The 16,298-nt window shown below is 49.1% G+C and overlaps 1 protein-coding gene across 2 annotated transcripts in view; it reads right to left on the bottom strand.

Moving 5' to 3' along the window:
- LOC144481880 (uncharacterized) overlaps positions 1–16,298 on the bottom strand; it is a 103,889-nt gene that overhangs the window by 61,182 nt on the left and 26,409 nt on the right. Inside the window, exon 2 of one of the 2 annotated variants that reach the window (XM_078201029.1) lies at positions 3,101–3,181. The exons of the other annotated variant lie outside the window; for it this stretch is intronic. Within the exon in view, the coding sequence (XP_078057155.1) occupies positions 3,101–3,181 (81 nt within the window). The remainder of the gene's footprint in view (positions 1–3,100; positions 3,182–16,298) is intronic. 2 annotated transcript variants of the gene reach the window in all.

The raw sequence follows: 16,298 nt of genomic DNA, 5'->3' as shown, positions 1-16,298 counted from the left end.
AATGTTCTATGTTCTATGATTGCCAACAGTGTTGATCACGTCTGTAACTATCGATCAAGCAGCCTCAGACCCAGAGCATTTTGAGGTCACGGTGGCACAACGGTTAGCACTGCTGCCTCTCAGCGCCAGGGATCCAAGTTCAATTCCGGCCTTGGGTCACTGTCTGTGTGGAGTCTGCACGTTCTCCCCGTGTCTGCATGGGTTTCCTCCGGGTGCTCCGGTTTCCTCCCACAGTCTGAAAGATGTGCTGGTTAGGTGGATTAGCCGTGCTAAATTCTCCCGCAGTGTACCCGAACAGGAGTGTGGCGACTAGGGGATTTTCACAGTAACTTCATCGCAGTGTTAATGTCAGCCTACTTGTGACACTAATGAATAAACTTTAAAAACTTATCACCGCATGCTGGCAAGTTTACTACCCCAAGCAATTTACTTTTGAAATTATCTGTCAGCAATGAATTACAGGTCACTCCCACTCGCTGTGTGAAAAGGTTCCTCCTCACATCCCCCTTTCTGTATCTCTTGCCCAAAATCAGTGACCCCTAATCCTTGCACAATCAGCCGATGGGGATAGTTTTTCTTTGAGGCCTTATCTAAAACCAATCTAACCTTGTAAAACTCGATCAAAGTTCCCCTCAATCTCCTTCGCTCCAAGAGGAACGACCCCGGCTTCTCCGGCCCTAACGTTGGAGCTAAAATCCCTCACCCCTGGAACCGTTCTGGGAAATCTGCCTCCGCTCCCTTCCCGAGGGCCCTCACATCCTTCCGAAAGTGTGGGGACCAGAACTGGACACAATACTCTAGTTGTGGCCTGACCAGGGCTTCAGAACAGTTCAGAACAGGGGCGGCAGAATTCCGGTGAATATCTCTATTTCCGAAGTCCAAGATCCCAAACGCTTTGCTAACTACTCTGTCTATCGCCAGAATTCTGCCGTCCTGTCCGCCACGGGAATCGGAGCGGGCGAGGGGCAGACAATGGGAAAGTCCGTTGATCTCGGGTGAGATTTTTCGGTCTCGGGTCAAGCGGGGCTGTAAAGTCCCGTCCTAAATGTCCTGTCACCTTCAAAGATCTATCCACACGTACCCACAGGGCCCTCTGTCCCTGCACACACTTTAGAATGGTGTCATTAAGTCTGTATTGTCTCTCCTTCAACCTTCTTCCAAAATGTATCACCTCACGCTTCTGTATTAAACCCTATCTGCCACTTGTCTGCCCATTCTGCTAGTCTATATACGTCCTGTTATATTTGAATAGGATCATCCTCACTGTTTGCCATTCCTCCGAGTTTGGTATCATTGGGAAATTATGACATTTTACCCTGTATTCCAATATCCATTTATATATATCAGAAGCAGTGGTCCACGCACTGGCCCTGGGGAACACCTCTCTCTACCACCCTGCAGTCTGAAAAATAACCATCGAATCCCTTCAGTGCAGAAAGAGGCCATTCGGCCCATCGAGTCTGCACCGACAACAATCCCACCCAGGCCCTATCCCCTGTAACCCCATGTATTTACCCTAAGTTAGCATGGCCAATCCACCTAACCTACACATCTTTGGACACTAAGGGGCAACTTAGCATGGCCAATCCACCCAACCTGCACCTCTTTGGACACTAAGGGGCAATTCAGAATGGCCAATCTGCCTAACTATCACATGTTTGGACACTAAGGGACAATTTAGCATGGCCAATCCACCTAACCTACACATCTTTGGACTGCGGGAGGAAACCGGAGCACCCGGAGGAAACCCACGCAGACACGGGGAGAACGTGGAGACTAATGGTTCACTAATGTCCTTTAGAGAAGGAAATCTGCCGTCCTTACCCGGTCTGGCCCTCATGTGCCTCCAGAGCCACAGCAATGTGGTTGACTCTCAACTGCCCTCTGAAATGGCCAAGAGAGACACTCTGCTCAAGGGCAACTGGATGTGAATTGCAATAAAATTCGATGAAAAAACTGTCCCAGGAATGGATCAGGAAAACACAGCCCAATTCAAAATCGACAGGCGTTCTGAGCCTTCCATGAGTTGTATAAGCGTTTGTCCCTCTGCTTATCCCATTCCCTGACCCGATATCCCCATTCACCTGCTTCCTCAGTCCAGTGAAAAGGATTTGCCGATTTTTTTTCCCCAAGACAGAATGACTGTTTGTTCTGAGTGCTTGTCTCTCACACACGCACACATGCGTGTTGTAGCCTTACCTTGACACAACATCCTGTCCTTCCATCAAAGCCCCAGTTTACTGCCTCCAATGCCCAGCTAAAATGAGGGCGTTGGCAACCGGAGCGAGTTGACGGACCTGCTGCGGCCCTTGGAAAGCTGCTTAGCGCGGTTAGCAGTTGCTGGCATTGCTTATGCGCTGTACTGTTCGAGCACATGATTCCCCCTGGTCTGGAAAGCATTCTGAGCCGTCCGCAGAAAGCTAAGCCTTGGATCGACTTTCCAAACAAAAAAGAACCCTTTGAAAAAGGGCCACTTGTGATCGAATCAACTAACTACAGTTACAACTGACTGTTACCAACAGGATGGTGCTTCAACTGTTGCTAAGGAGGATGTCAGAGTGACTGTTGCTAAGGAGGATGTCAGAGTGACTGTTGCTAAGGAGGATGTCAGAGTGACTGTTGCTAAGGAGGATGTCAGAGTGACTGTTGCTAAGGAGGATGACAGAGTGACTGTTGCTAAGGGGGATGTCAGTGTCACTGTTGCTAAAGAGGATGTCAGAGTGACTGTTGCTAAGGGGGATGTCAGTGTCACTGTTGCTAAGGAGGGTGTCAGAGTGACTGTTGCTAAGGAGGATGTGAGATTGACTGTTGCTATGGAGGAGGTCAGTGTGACTGTTGCTAAGCAGGATGTCAGAGTGACTGTTGCTAAGGAGGATGTCAGAGTGACTTGCTAAGGAGGATGTCAGTGTGACTGTTGCTAAGGAGGATGTCAGTGTGACTGTTGCTAAGGAAGTCATTCAAGTACCTGTTTCTAAGGAGGATGCCAGTGTGATTGTTGCTAAGGAGGATGACAGAGAGACTGTTGTTAAGGAGGATGACAGAGTACCCGTTGCTAAGGAAGCTGACACCGTACCCGTTGCTAGGAAGGATGGCATGGTACCTGTTGTTTGTTGAAGCTGTTTGCGCACTGCTCAAACTGTTCATCTTTTGTTTCCATGGTTTTGCCAATTTTCTGGAGCACCTGAAGGAGAAAAGTACAATTTGATTCAGCACCCCTGACAGTTTAGACAGTGCCGAGACTCATTGGGGCCTTAAGAAACCCTCATGTTAGCTGAACCCTACTCTCAACACGATCTGAATACTTACTGCGGCCGATTTCCCTTCTCCCCCGACCCCACCAACCCACACTGAAAAGGATCTCGGAGTTTCCTGTGTCAGGCCAGAACCTGGCATGATCAAATGCCAGAGGAACAGGCATCAGAGCTGAGACGAGGATCGCTCTGGAGGGTCAGGTCTTGGGTAGATTGGGTGGCGGCCACACTACAGATTGAGGTGTGTGACGACACTGTGCCTTGAAGAAAGATATCTTAATCATGTTTCTCTGCAGGTTTTTCAAGCAGGTCCTCGCATTTTATCAGTGCCGTGTTGTTGTCTGTGACTGGTGTCTCCAATTGTTACTGAGGCAATATAATGGACATAATGGACATATAATGGAACGACGAAGGTTGAGGGGCGACCTGATAGAAGATTATGAGAGGCATGGACAGAGTGGATAGTCAGAAGCTTTTCCCCAGGGTGGAAGAGTCAATTACTAGGGGGCACAGGTTTAAGGTGCGAGGGGCAAGGTTTAAAGGAGATGTACGAGACAAGTTTTTTACACAGAGGGTGGTGGGTGCCTGGAACTCGCTGCCGGGGGAGGTAGTGGAAGCGGATACAATAGTGAGTTTTAAGGGGCGTCTGGACAAATACATGAATAGGATGGGGATAGAGGGATATGGTCCCCGGAAGGGTCGGGGGTTTTAGTTCAGTCGGGCAGCATGGTCGGTGCAGGCTTGGAGGGCCGAAGGGCCTGTTCCTGTGCTGTAATTTTCTTTGTTCTTTGACATCGTGTTGGGTTCAATCTGGCCTAATGCAGCATCCTGGGGTTTTAAGGTCCTTTGGGGATTGCTGAGTGGGGCTTGATTTGGGGATGATTGACAGGTCAGGCGATACCGACGGATAATATTGTTTTCCCACAGAAAAGTCCGAGTTGTTAGTTTGGGTTTAGTTGTTGTTCGAAGCTGGTGAAAGAAGGCAGTCTCTCTCCCTCTCTCTCTCTCTCCAGAGATCTTCTGGGAAGTTCCAGGACTGCGAAGCCTCAGAGATCGATCCAACATTCGAAGGGGTGTTAAAAAGATGCAAAAGCCAGCATCACGTGAGGCATACTTGCTTTCTGTGCAAAGTCTGAAGAAGGGTGTCTGTCTGTGGGATGGTGTTTGACTTGGAACAACAGAGATAGCTAGCTGTTAAGGTTGAGACTGGATTGTGCATAATTCTTGCAATTGGTAAAAGGTATGCAAAATCTTTTCCTCAGATTTTAACTGCTTTCTTAAGTAAAACTGTATATCACAAAGGAGCCCTCATTAGCCTGTGATGGGCCTGCCTCCTTCTCTTCCTCTTCCTCAGCCAAAACTGTGCTAAACGCAAATTTTGTTCTGTCTTCAACAATTACAATAACTGCGCTTTTCACCAGCTAATTGGCTCTGGAGAAAGCAAAACACCGATGTGCCACAAGCGAGACATCAGCAATGGTGACAGAGTGTCTCACTGAACAGGAATTCCACGATTCATTTCACATCTTAGTGTCATTCCGTGCATTGCAAACTCAACTGCCAGTCAGAGAGTTGTTGACTCAAAGGTTTAACCTGGAGGCCTAAGCACATAATGCAGGCTCACAATCCCACTGCAGTACTGAGGGAGTGCTGCACTGTCAGAGGGTCAGTACTGAGGGAGTGTCGCACTGTCAGAGGGTCAGTGCTGAGGGAGTGCTGCACTGTCAGAGGGTCAGTACTGAGGGAGTGCCGCACTGTCAGAGGGTCAGTGCTGAGGGAGTGCCGCACTGTCAGAGGGTCAGTACTGAGGGAGTGCCGCACTGTCAGAGGGTCAGTGCTGAGGGAGTGCCGCACTGTCAGAGGGTCAGTACTGAGGGAGTGCCGCACTGTCAGAGGGTCAGTACTGAGGGAGTGCCGCACTGTCAGTGGGTCAGTACTGAGGGAGTGCCGCACTGTCAGAGGGTCAGTATTGAGGGAGTGCCGCACTGTCAGAGGGTCAGTGCTGAGGGAGTGCCGCACTGTCAGAGGGTCAGTACTGAGGGAGTGCCGCACTGTCAGAGGGTCAGTACTGAGGGAGTGCTGCACTGTCAGAGGGTCAGTACTGAGGGAGTGCTGCACTGTCAGAGGGTCAGTACTGAGGGAGTGCCGCACTGTCAGAGGGTCAGTACTGAGGGAGTGCCGCACTGTCAGAGGGTCAGTACTGAGGGAGTGCCGCACTGTCAGAGGGTCAGTACTGAGGGAGTGCCGCACTGTCAGAGGGTCAGTACTGAGGGAGTGCCGCACTGTCAGAGGGTCAGTACTGAGGGAGTGCCGCACTGTCAGAGGGTCAGTGCTGAGGGAGTGCTGCACTGTCAGAGGGTCAGTACTGAGGGAGTGCCGCACTGTCAGAGGGTCAGTACTGAGGGAGCGCTGCACTGTCAGAGGGTCAGTGCTGAGGGAGCACTGCACTGTCAGAGGGTCAGTACTGAGGGAGTGCCGCACTGTCAGAGGGTCAGTGCTGAGGGAGTGCTGCACTGTCAGAGGGTCAGTACTGAGGGAGTGCTGCACTGTCAGAGGGTCAGTGCAGAGGGAGTGCAGCACTGTCAGAGGGTCAGTACTGAGGGAGTGCCGCACTGTCAGAGGGTCAGTACTGAGGGAGTGCCGCACTGTCAGAGGGTCAGTACTGAGGGAGTGCCGCACTGTCAGAGGGTCAGTACTGAGGGAGCGCCGCACTGTCAGAGGGTCAGTACTGAGGGAGTGCTGCACTGTCAGAGGGTCAGTGCTGAGGGAGTGCCGCACTGTCAGAGGGTCAGTGCTGAGGGAGTGCCGCACTGTCAGAGGGTCAGTACTGAGGGAGTGCCGCACTGTCAGAGGGTCAGTACTGAGGGAGTGCCGCACTGTCAGAGGGTTAGTGCTGAGGGAGTGCTGCACTGTCAGAGGGTCAGTGCTGAGGGAGTGCTGCACTGTCAGAGGGTCAGTACTGAGGGAGTGTCGCACTGTCAGAGGGTCAGTACTGAGGGAGTGCTGCACTGTCAGAGGGTCAGTGCTGAGGGAGTGCCGCACTGTCAGAGGGTCAGTGCTGAGGGAGTGCCGCACTGTCAGAGGGTCAGTACTGAGGGAGTGCCGCACTGTCAGAGGGTCAGTACTGAGGGAGTGCTGCACTGTCAGAGGGTCAGTACTGAGGGAGTGTCGCACTGTCAGAGGGTCAGTACTGAGGGAGTGTCGCACTGTCAAAGGGTCAGTACTGAGGGAGTGTCGCACTGTCAGAGGGTCAGTACTGAGGGAGTGCTGCACTGTCAGAGGGTCAGTGCTGAGGGAGTGCTGCACTGTCAGAGGGTCAGTACTGAGGGAGTGCCACACTGTCAGAGGGTCAGTGCTGAGGGAGTGTCGCACTGTCAGAGGGTCAGTACTGAGGGAGTGCTGCACTGTCAGAGGGTCAATACTGAGGGAGTGCCGCACTGTCAGAGGGTCAGTACTGAGGGAGTGCCGCACTGTCAGAGGGTCGGTACTGAGGGAGTGCCGCACTGTCAGAGGGTCAGTACTGAGGGAGTGCCGCACTGTCAGAGGGTCAGGACTGAGAGAGTGCTGCACTGTCAGAGGGTCAGTACGGAGGGAGTGCTGCACTGTCAGAGGGTCAGTACTGAGGGAGTGCCGCACTGTCAGAGGGTCAGTGCTGAGCGAGTGCCGCACTGTCAGAGGGTCAGTACTGAGGAAGTGCCGCACTGTCAGAGGGTCAGTGCTGAGGGAGTGCTTAGAGGAGTGTGTACAATTAATCCCTTGTTTCTGAGGACTTCAGGATATTTGGACGGATCAACTCAAAGTACATGTCACGGGAGGAAGGACAAAGTGTTCCTGTTTCAAAAACACACCTGGCAGCTTGGAAAGTGCCTGTCAGTCGCAGGCCCAGCGAGCTGGAAGGCGCTGTTCCCGACTGAGTGTTCTGAATGACACTGAATTCTCAGAAAAAAAGTTACAAGAACGAGGGAGTTGGGGTGTGGGGGTGCTCCTGGCGTCTCTGCAGCGGAGTGATGTGTATTCCATGCACTGCCCTGTGCAGAATCAGTTCCAGAACGTTCCGAGGTCATCACGAACGGTTGAAAATAACATGGTTACCAGCCTGCACCTTAACATGACTCTATACACTATCTCGGTGAGTCTCTGACAGATTGAACCCCCAATCTGTGTCTAAATTAACACCACACAGACTTATTTTTGTGCCAGGTTCTTTTCCGCACATTCATTCAGGGCAGGAGAAAACTCCCCACTTTGGGATAAGAGTTCGGAAAGACTTCCTTCAGACCGGTGAGTGCCTGGCCGGTCAGAGATTACAGGTCATGTGAGGAACAGGGGATTGGACAACAGCACAAATCAGACACACATTCAGAGTAAAGCTCGTAACATCGAGCGCAACGAAGAAATACACAGCATGGGTTAGATGCAGAGTTAAACACACAGTGCAATGTACCATATCTCAGCACAGGAACAGCACAGGGTTAGATACAGAGTAAAGCTCCCTCCACACTGTCCCCCATCAAACACTCCCAGGACAGGTACAGCTCAGGGTTAGATACAGAGTAAAGCTCCCTCTACACTGTCCCCCATCAAACACTCCCAGGACAGGTACAGCACGGGGTTAGATACAGAGTAAATCTGCCTCTGCACTGTCCCCATCAAACACTCCCAGGACAGGTACAGCACGGGGTTAGATACAGAGTAAAGCTCCCTCTACACTGTCCCCATCAAACACTCCCAGGACAGGTACAGCACGGGGTTAGATACAGAGTAAAGCTCCCTCTACACTGTCCCCATCAAACACTCCCAGGACAGGTACAGCACGGGGTTAGATACAGAGTAAAGCTCCCTCTACACTCTCCCGATCAAATTGCAGCACGGGGTAAGACACAGAATAAAGTTCCCTCGACACTGTCCCCATAAAACACTCCCAGGACAGCTACAGCACAGGGTTAGATACAGAGTAAAGCTCCCTCTACACGGTCCCCATCAAACACTCCCAGGACAGGTACAGCACGGGGTTAGATACAGAGTAAATCTCCCTCTACACGGTCCCCATTAAACACTCCCAGGACAGGTACAGCACGGGGTTAGATACAGACTAAAGCTTCCTCTACACTGTACCCATCAAACACTCCCAGGACAGGTACAGCACGGGGTTAGATACAGAGTAAAGCTTCCTCTACACTGTCCCCATCAAACACTCCCAGGACACATACAGCACGGGGTTCGACACAGAGTAAATCTCCCTCGACACTGTCCCCTGTCAAACACTCCCACGAAAGGTACAGCACGGGGTTAGATACAGAGTAAAGCTCCCTCTACACTGTCCCCATCAAACACTCCCAGGACAGGTACAGCACGGGGTTAGATACAGAGTAAAGCTCCCACTACACTGTCCCCATCAAACACTCCCAGGACACATACAGCTCTCCCATTGGATCAATTCACTGAGACAACACAGCTCTCCCATTGGCTCAATTCACTGAGAGAACACAGCTCTCCCATTGAATCAATTCACTGAATCAACACAGCTCTCTCATTGGATCAATTCACTGAGACAACACAGCTCTCCCATTGGCTCAATTCACTGAGAGAACACAGCTCTCCCATTGGATCAATTCACTGAATCAACACAGCTCTCCCATTGGATCAATTCACTGAGACAACACAACTCTCCCATTGGATCAATTCACTGAATCAACACAGCTCTCCCATTGGATCAATTCACTGAGACAACACAGCTATCCCATTGGATCAATTCACTGAGACAACACAGCTCTCCCATTGGATCAATTCACTGAATCAATTCAGCTCTCCCATTGGATCAATTCACTGAATCAATTCAGCTCTCCCATTGGATCAATTCACTGAATCAATTCAGCTCTCCCATTGGATCAATTCACTGAGACAACACAGCTCTCCCATTGGATCAATTCACTGAATCAATTCAGCTCTCCCATTGGATCAATTCACTGAATCAATTCAGCTCTCCCATTGGGTCAATTCACTGAGACAACACAGCTCTCCCCGTGGATCAATTCACTGAGACAACACAGCTCTCCCATTGGATCAATTCACTGAATCAACACAGCTCTCCCATTGGATCAATTCACTGAATCAATTCAGCTCTCCCATTGGATCAATTCACTGAATCAATTCAGCTCTCCCATTGGATCAATTCACTGAGACAACACAGCTCTCCCATTGGATCAATTCACTGAGACAACACAGCTCTCCCATTAGATCAATTCACTGAATCAATTCAGCTCTCCCATTGGATCAATTCACTGAATCAATTCAGCTCTCCCATTGGATCAATTCACTGAGACAACACAGCTCTCCCATTGGATCAATTCACTGAGACAACACAGCTCTCCCATTGGATCAATTCACTGAATCAATTCAGCTCTCCCATTGGATCAATTCACTGAATCAATTCAGCTCTCCCATTGGATCAATTCACTGAATCAATTCAGCTCTCCCATTGGTTCAATTCACCGAGACAACACAGCTCTCCCATTGGATCAATTCACTGAATCAATTCAGCTCTCCCATTGGATCAATTCACTGAATCAATTCAGCTCTCCCATTGGGTCAATTCACTGAGACAACACAGCTCTCCCCGTGGATCAATTCACTGAGACAACACAGCTCTCCCATTGGATCAATTCACTGTAACAACACAGCTCTCCCATTGGATCAATTCACTGAATCAACACAGCTCTCCCATTGGATCAATTCACTGAGACAACAGAGCTCTCCCATTGGATCAATTCACTGAGACAGCACAGCTCTCCCATTGGATCAATTCACTGAATCAACACAGCTCACCCATTGGATCAATTCACTGAGACAACAGAGCTCTCCCATTGGATCAGTTCACTGAGACAGCACAGCTCTCCCATTGGGTCAATTCACTGAGACAACACAGCTCTCCCATTGGATCAATTCACTGAATCAACACAGCTCTCCCATTGGATCAATTCACTGAGACAACACAGCTCTCCCATTGAATCAATTCACTGAATCAACACAGCTCTCCCATTGGATCAATTCACTGAGACAACACAGCTCTCCCATTGGATCAATTCACTGAGTCAACACAGCTCTCCCATTGGATCAATTCACTGTGTCAACACAGCTCTCCCATTGGATCAATTCACTGAGACAACAGAGCTCTCCCATTGGATCAATTCACTGAGACAACAGAGCTCTCCCATTGGATCAATTCACTGAATCAAAAGAGCTCTCCCATTGGATCAATTCACTGAGACAGCACAGCTCTCCCATTGGATCAATTCACTGTGTCAACACAGCTCTCCCATTGGATCAATTCACTGAGACAACACAGCTCTCCCATTGAATCAATTCACTGAATCAACACAGCTCTCCCATTGGATCAATTCACTGAGACAACACAGCTCTCCCATTGGATCAATTCACTGAGATAACACAGCTCTGCCATTGGATCTATTCACTGAATCAACACAGCTCTCCCATTGGATCTGTTCACTGAATCAACACAGCTCTCCCATTGGATCAATTCACTGTGTCAACACACCTTTCCCGTTGAGCATTTCATGTGTTAATTCGCTGCGTGACCACAATGCTCTCATTGGATCAATTTGTAGCTCATTGTGACTGGATCAGCATTTCGGATTAATGACAATTCTTTTGATCAGATGAACTATAATAACTGACCCCAACTCTGTCTCTCGCTGGACCCATGAACGTGAATGATCCCAATTGCCTGATTGGATCAAGATTAGTGATTGATCACAAAAGTCATATTAATTTCATCAAAATTCTCTCCCTCAGTTGATTATCATTGGTGATAGAACGGTCTGCGATTGGTCTCACCTCTCTCTCGTCTGGGATCAGCCTTTGTAATTGAGCACAATGGTCTCTCATGGCCACAATGTCAACATTCGATCACAACTCCCTGCCATTGGATCAATGTTCATGATTGATCACAACTCTCAGCCAATGTGTTTGATAGATCCAGCGATGGAGCAAACTTAATCCATATTTTGGAGAATTAAATAGAAACACTAATTTCTTGAGCCAGTACACACCATAAACCTCTCTTGGACAGCCTGAAAGTCTGATCAAGCTAATCTTGATAACAGTGATATAAATGCAATGCTTGACAATAATATCTCCCTCAATGTCAGTAAAACAAAGGAGATTGTCATTGACTTCAGGAAGTGCAGTGGAGAACATGCCCCTGTCTACATCAAAAGGGATGAAGTGGAAATGGTCGAGAGCTTCAGATTTCGAGGTGCCCAGGCCATCAACAACCTGTCCTGGTCCCCCCACGCCAACGTTAAGACAGCCCACTAACGCCTCTCCTTTCTCAGGAGGCTAAGGAAATTCGGCATGTCCACCACGACTCTCATCAATTTTTACAAATATACCATAGAAAGCATTCTTTCTGGTTGTATCACAGCTTGGTATGGCTCCTGCTCTGCCCAAGACCGCAAGGAACTACAAAAGATCATGAACGAAGCCCAGTCCATCACGCAAACCAGCCTCCCATCCATTGACTCTGTCTATAGTTCCCGCTGCCTCGGAAAAGCATAATCAAGGACCCCACACACCCCGGACATTCTCTCTTCCACCTTCTTCCGTCGAAAAAAAGATACAAAAGTCTGAGGTCACGTACCAACCAACTCAAGAACAGCTTCTTCCCTGCTGCTGTCAGACTTTTGAATGGACCGACCTTATATTAAGTTGATCTTTCTCTACACCCTAGCTCTGACTGTAACACTACATTCTGCACCCTCTCCTTTCTTCTCCCCTCTGTACTCTATGAACAGTATGCTTTGTCTGTATAGCGCACAAGAAACAATACTTTTCACTGTATCCCAATACATGTGACAATAATAAATCAAATCAAATATTAAGCTGGTCTTTCTCTACACCCTAGCTGTGACTGGAACACTATATTCTGCACCCTCTCTTTTCCTTCTCTATGAACGGTATGCTTTGTCTGTATAGCACGCAAGAAACAATACTTTTCACTGTGTCCCAATACATGTGACAATAATAAAGCAAACCAAATCAAATCTCAGAGAGATTCAGATGAACAGATTGTTCCATTGTTGAGGACCTTTAGGCAACATTTGTGGGACCAAGATTGGAAAATGCCACACAGGGAACTTCTGGATTAAGCTAGAGGTTTGTTCAAATAACCATGCCCATTTGGAGAAGCAATCAATTCTGCCAAGTTAAACAAATGAGGCTGACTTCCAGGGATCCATCAGAATAGAGGAGAAATCAGAAGCAAGCATTGACTGAGAGCATTGTCTATTCATGGCTCTTCATTTGTGATCTCTCTTCTTGTGGAATCTATTTATGGAAGGTCAAATTTGGGTTGCCTCAAGGTCAATATTGAGTTCATCATCCATCTCCTTTGCCACTCCCTGGGATCCTGCGAGCAACACAACCTATCCCCTGAATGCTGACCATTCCGTCCATTCGTCGGGAGTTGGTTAGCTCAGTTGGCTGGATGGCTGGTTTGGAACGCAGAGCAAGACGTCAACAGCAGGGGTTCAATTCCTGTACCGACTGAGGTCATTCACAAAGGCCCTGCCTTCTCAACCATATCTGGGGTGTGGTGATCCTCAGGCTAACACTCACCCCTCAAAGAGAAGAGTAGCCCATGATCCTCTGGGATGATGACGACTTGGCCTTTTACCATTAAGCATAGTTGGCCGCTATATGGGAGGGCACTGGGCCAGAGATCTGACTCAAATTGCGACACCAGTTGGGTGAGGCCTGCACCATTGTTTCCTACTCTGTCTGAAGACTATCCCTTTCACACCCAATCAAAAGAAGTCTTGGCACCAAGAGAAAGCAACAAGGTGAGGTTATTCAAAGTTCAAGAGTCTTGAATCGCGCTGAGGAGACAGCAAGCCTTCCAAATGTTTGCCTTCCTTTCAACAGGCAGTTTAAAACCTTGACTTTGAGCGAGCTAATTTTCCACTCAGATAGGAAGCTGATTAGAAGGTTTAAAGGTTGCGTACGAGGAACTATAGACCTGTCACCATGTTCCTGATGTGAGATGAATCACAGAAGGTCTTTAGACTCCCAACACTCCAATAAACAAACCCTACAGCAACTTTCTACCAGGTATCTGAGCAGTGCTTGGATGATTGATCAACTCAGTGCCAAGATTCGCATGGCTCCCTTGTCCTCTGTAAGACTGTTCAGAGGGAGGAATGCAGACTCAGAAGACCACTGTACGTGTGATGTGAGTTGCAATCTGTCTTTCTATTCCAGCAAGCATTTCATTACCACAAAGTCCCATTCGATTTGCCTGCCTCAGACTTGCCCCGGCTACGTCCTATCCACAAGAAGCAGGAAAGGTCCATCCAGCTATTGACCTGCCCATCAATTCACTCTCAATCATCGGTAAAGTGATTCAAGGTGTCACCAACAGTGTTACCCAGTGGATGATCCACCTCAGCCTCCTCCGGAGGTCCCCAGGGTCATGGATATCAGTCTGCAGACAATTCGATTCACTCCGCGTGATATACAGAAACAGCTGAAGACACTGGATACTGCAAAGGCAATGGGCCCTGATAACATTCCAGCAATAACTTGTGCTCCTTAACTTGCCGCTCCCCTGGCCAAGCTCTTCCAGTACGGTTACAACACTGGCATCTTCCCAACAATGTGGAAAATTGCCCAGGTATGTCCTGTACACAAAAAGCAGGACAAATCCAACCCGGCCAATTACCGCCCAATCAGTCTACTCTCCATCGTCAGTAAAGTGATGGAAGGGGTCATCGACAGCGCTATCAAGCAGCACCTGCTCAGCAATAACCTGCTCAGTGACGCCCAGTTTGGGTTCCGCCAGGATCACTCAGCTCCCGACCTCATTACAGCCTTGGTTCAAACATGGACAGAAGAGCTGAATTCCAGAGGTGAGAGTGACTGCCCTTAGCATCAAGGCAGCATTCGACCGAGTGTGGCATCGAGGAACCCGAGCAAAACTGGAGTCAATGGGAATCAGGGGGAAAACCCTCCACTGGTTGGAGTCACACCCGGCACAAAGGAAGATGGTTGTGGTTGTGGAGGGTCAGTCATCTCAGTTCCAGGACATCACTGCAGGAGTCCCTCAGGGTTCGTGTCCGAGACCCAACCATCTTCAGCTGCTTCATCAATGACCTTCCCTCCATCATAAGGTCAGAAGTGGGGATGTTCGTTGATGGTTGCACAATGTTCAGCACCATTCGCGACTCCTCAGATACTGAAGCAGTCCATGTCCAAATGCAACAAGACCTGGACAATATCCAGGATTGGGCTGACAAGTGGCAAATAACATTCACACCACACAAATGCCAGGCAATGACCATCTCCAACAAGAGAGAATCTAACCATTGCCCCTTGACATTCAATGGTGTCACCATCACTGAATCCCCCACTGTCAACATCCTGGGGGTTACCATTGACCAGAAACTCAACTGGACCCAGCCATATAAATACCGTGGCTACCAGAGCAGGTCAGAGGCTGGGAATCCTGCAGCAACTGGGAATCCTGCCATGAGTAACTCACCTCCTGACTCCCCAAAGCCTGTCCACCATCTACAAGGCACAAGTCAGGAGTGTGATGGGATACTCCCCACTTGCCTGGATGACAGTAGGCAGCGCTGGCTAGGCCAGCATTTATTTTCCATCTGAGTTGCCCATGAGAAGGTGGTGGTGAGCCGTCTTCTTGAATCGCTGCATTCTTTGATGTGTAGGTACATCCACAGTGCTGTTAGGGAGGGAGTTCCATTATTTTGACCCAGCGACGGTGAAGGAACGGCGGTATATTTCCAATTCAGGATGGTGAGAGACTTGGAGGGGAACCTCCAGGATACCTCCCAGGTATCTGCTGCCCTTGTCCTTCTAGATGGTAGAGGTTGTGGGTCTGGAAGGTGCTGCCTAAGGAGCCTTGGTGAGTTCCTGCAGTGCGTCTTGTGGCTGGCAGTATTGATACTTCATGACAATCCTCGGCATGAATCTCATGACGAAGGAATCATGTTCAATGGCGCTGAAATTGGAATATGGGGACAGGAGAAGGCCATTCAGCCCCTCGGGTCTCCTCTGTCATTCAATGAGGTATTAGATCAGGGCTGATTTGTACCCGAACTACTGCCACTCATCGGCTCAATGTTGGTAATCGATCACACCTCTCTCTGATTGGATCAACATTTGTCATTGCATGCAACACTCTCTCATTGGAAGGCTGATCACAAGTCTCCCGCCTTCGATCAATGGATCTCTTTCATTGGATCACTGCCTGTGATTCTTCTCAACATTTACACTGAATCAACATTGGTCAGGGGTCAGATCGATCTCTCATTGGAGCAATCTCAGTGACTCACCACACTCCCGAGGATTGATCAGCGGCACGGTGGCACAGTGGTTAGCACTGCTGCCTCACAGCGCCAGGGATCCGCGTTCGATTCCCGGCTTGGGTCACTGTCTGTGTGGAGCTTACACATTCTCCCCGTGTCTGCGTGGGTTTCCTCCGGGTGCTCCGGTTTCCTCCCACACTCCAAAGATGTGCAGGTTAGGTGGATTGGCCAGGCTAAATTGTCCCTTCGCTTGATTTGATTTATTATTGTCACATGTATTAACATACGGTGAAAAGTATTGTTTCTTGCGCGCTATACAGACAAAACATACCGTTCATAGAGAAGGAAAGGAGAGGGTGCAGAATGTAGTGTTACAGTCATAGCTAGGGTGTAGAGAAAGATCAACTTAATGCAAGGTAAGTCCATTCAAAAGTCTGACAGCAGCAGGGAAGAAGCTGTTCTTGAGTCGGTCGGTACGTGACCTCAAACTTTTGTATCTTTTTCCCGGCAGAAGAAGGTGGAAGAGAGAATGTCCGGGGTGCGTGGGATCCTTAATTATGCTGGCTGCTTTTCCGAGGCAGCGGGAAGTGTAGATGGAGTCAATGGATGGGAGGCTGGTTTGCGTGATGGACTGGGCTGCATTCACAACCATTTGTAGTTTCTTGTGGTCTTGGGCAGAGCAGGGGCCAGACCAAGCTGTGAT

The sequence above is a fragment of the Mustelus asterias genome, chromosome X, assembly GCF_964213995.1.
Source record: "Mustelus asterias chromosome X, sMusAst1.hap1.1, whole genome shotgun sequence".
NCBI lineage: Eukaryota > Metazoa > Chordata > Chondrichthyes > Carcharhiniformes > Triakidae > Mustelus > Mustelus asterias.
This window is presented reverse-complemented; position numbering and strand designations above follow the sequence as displayed.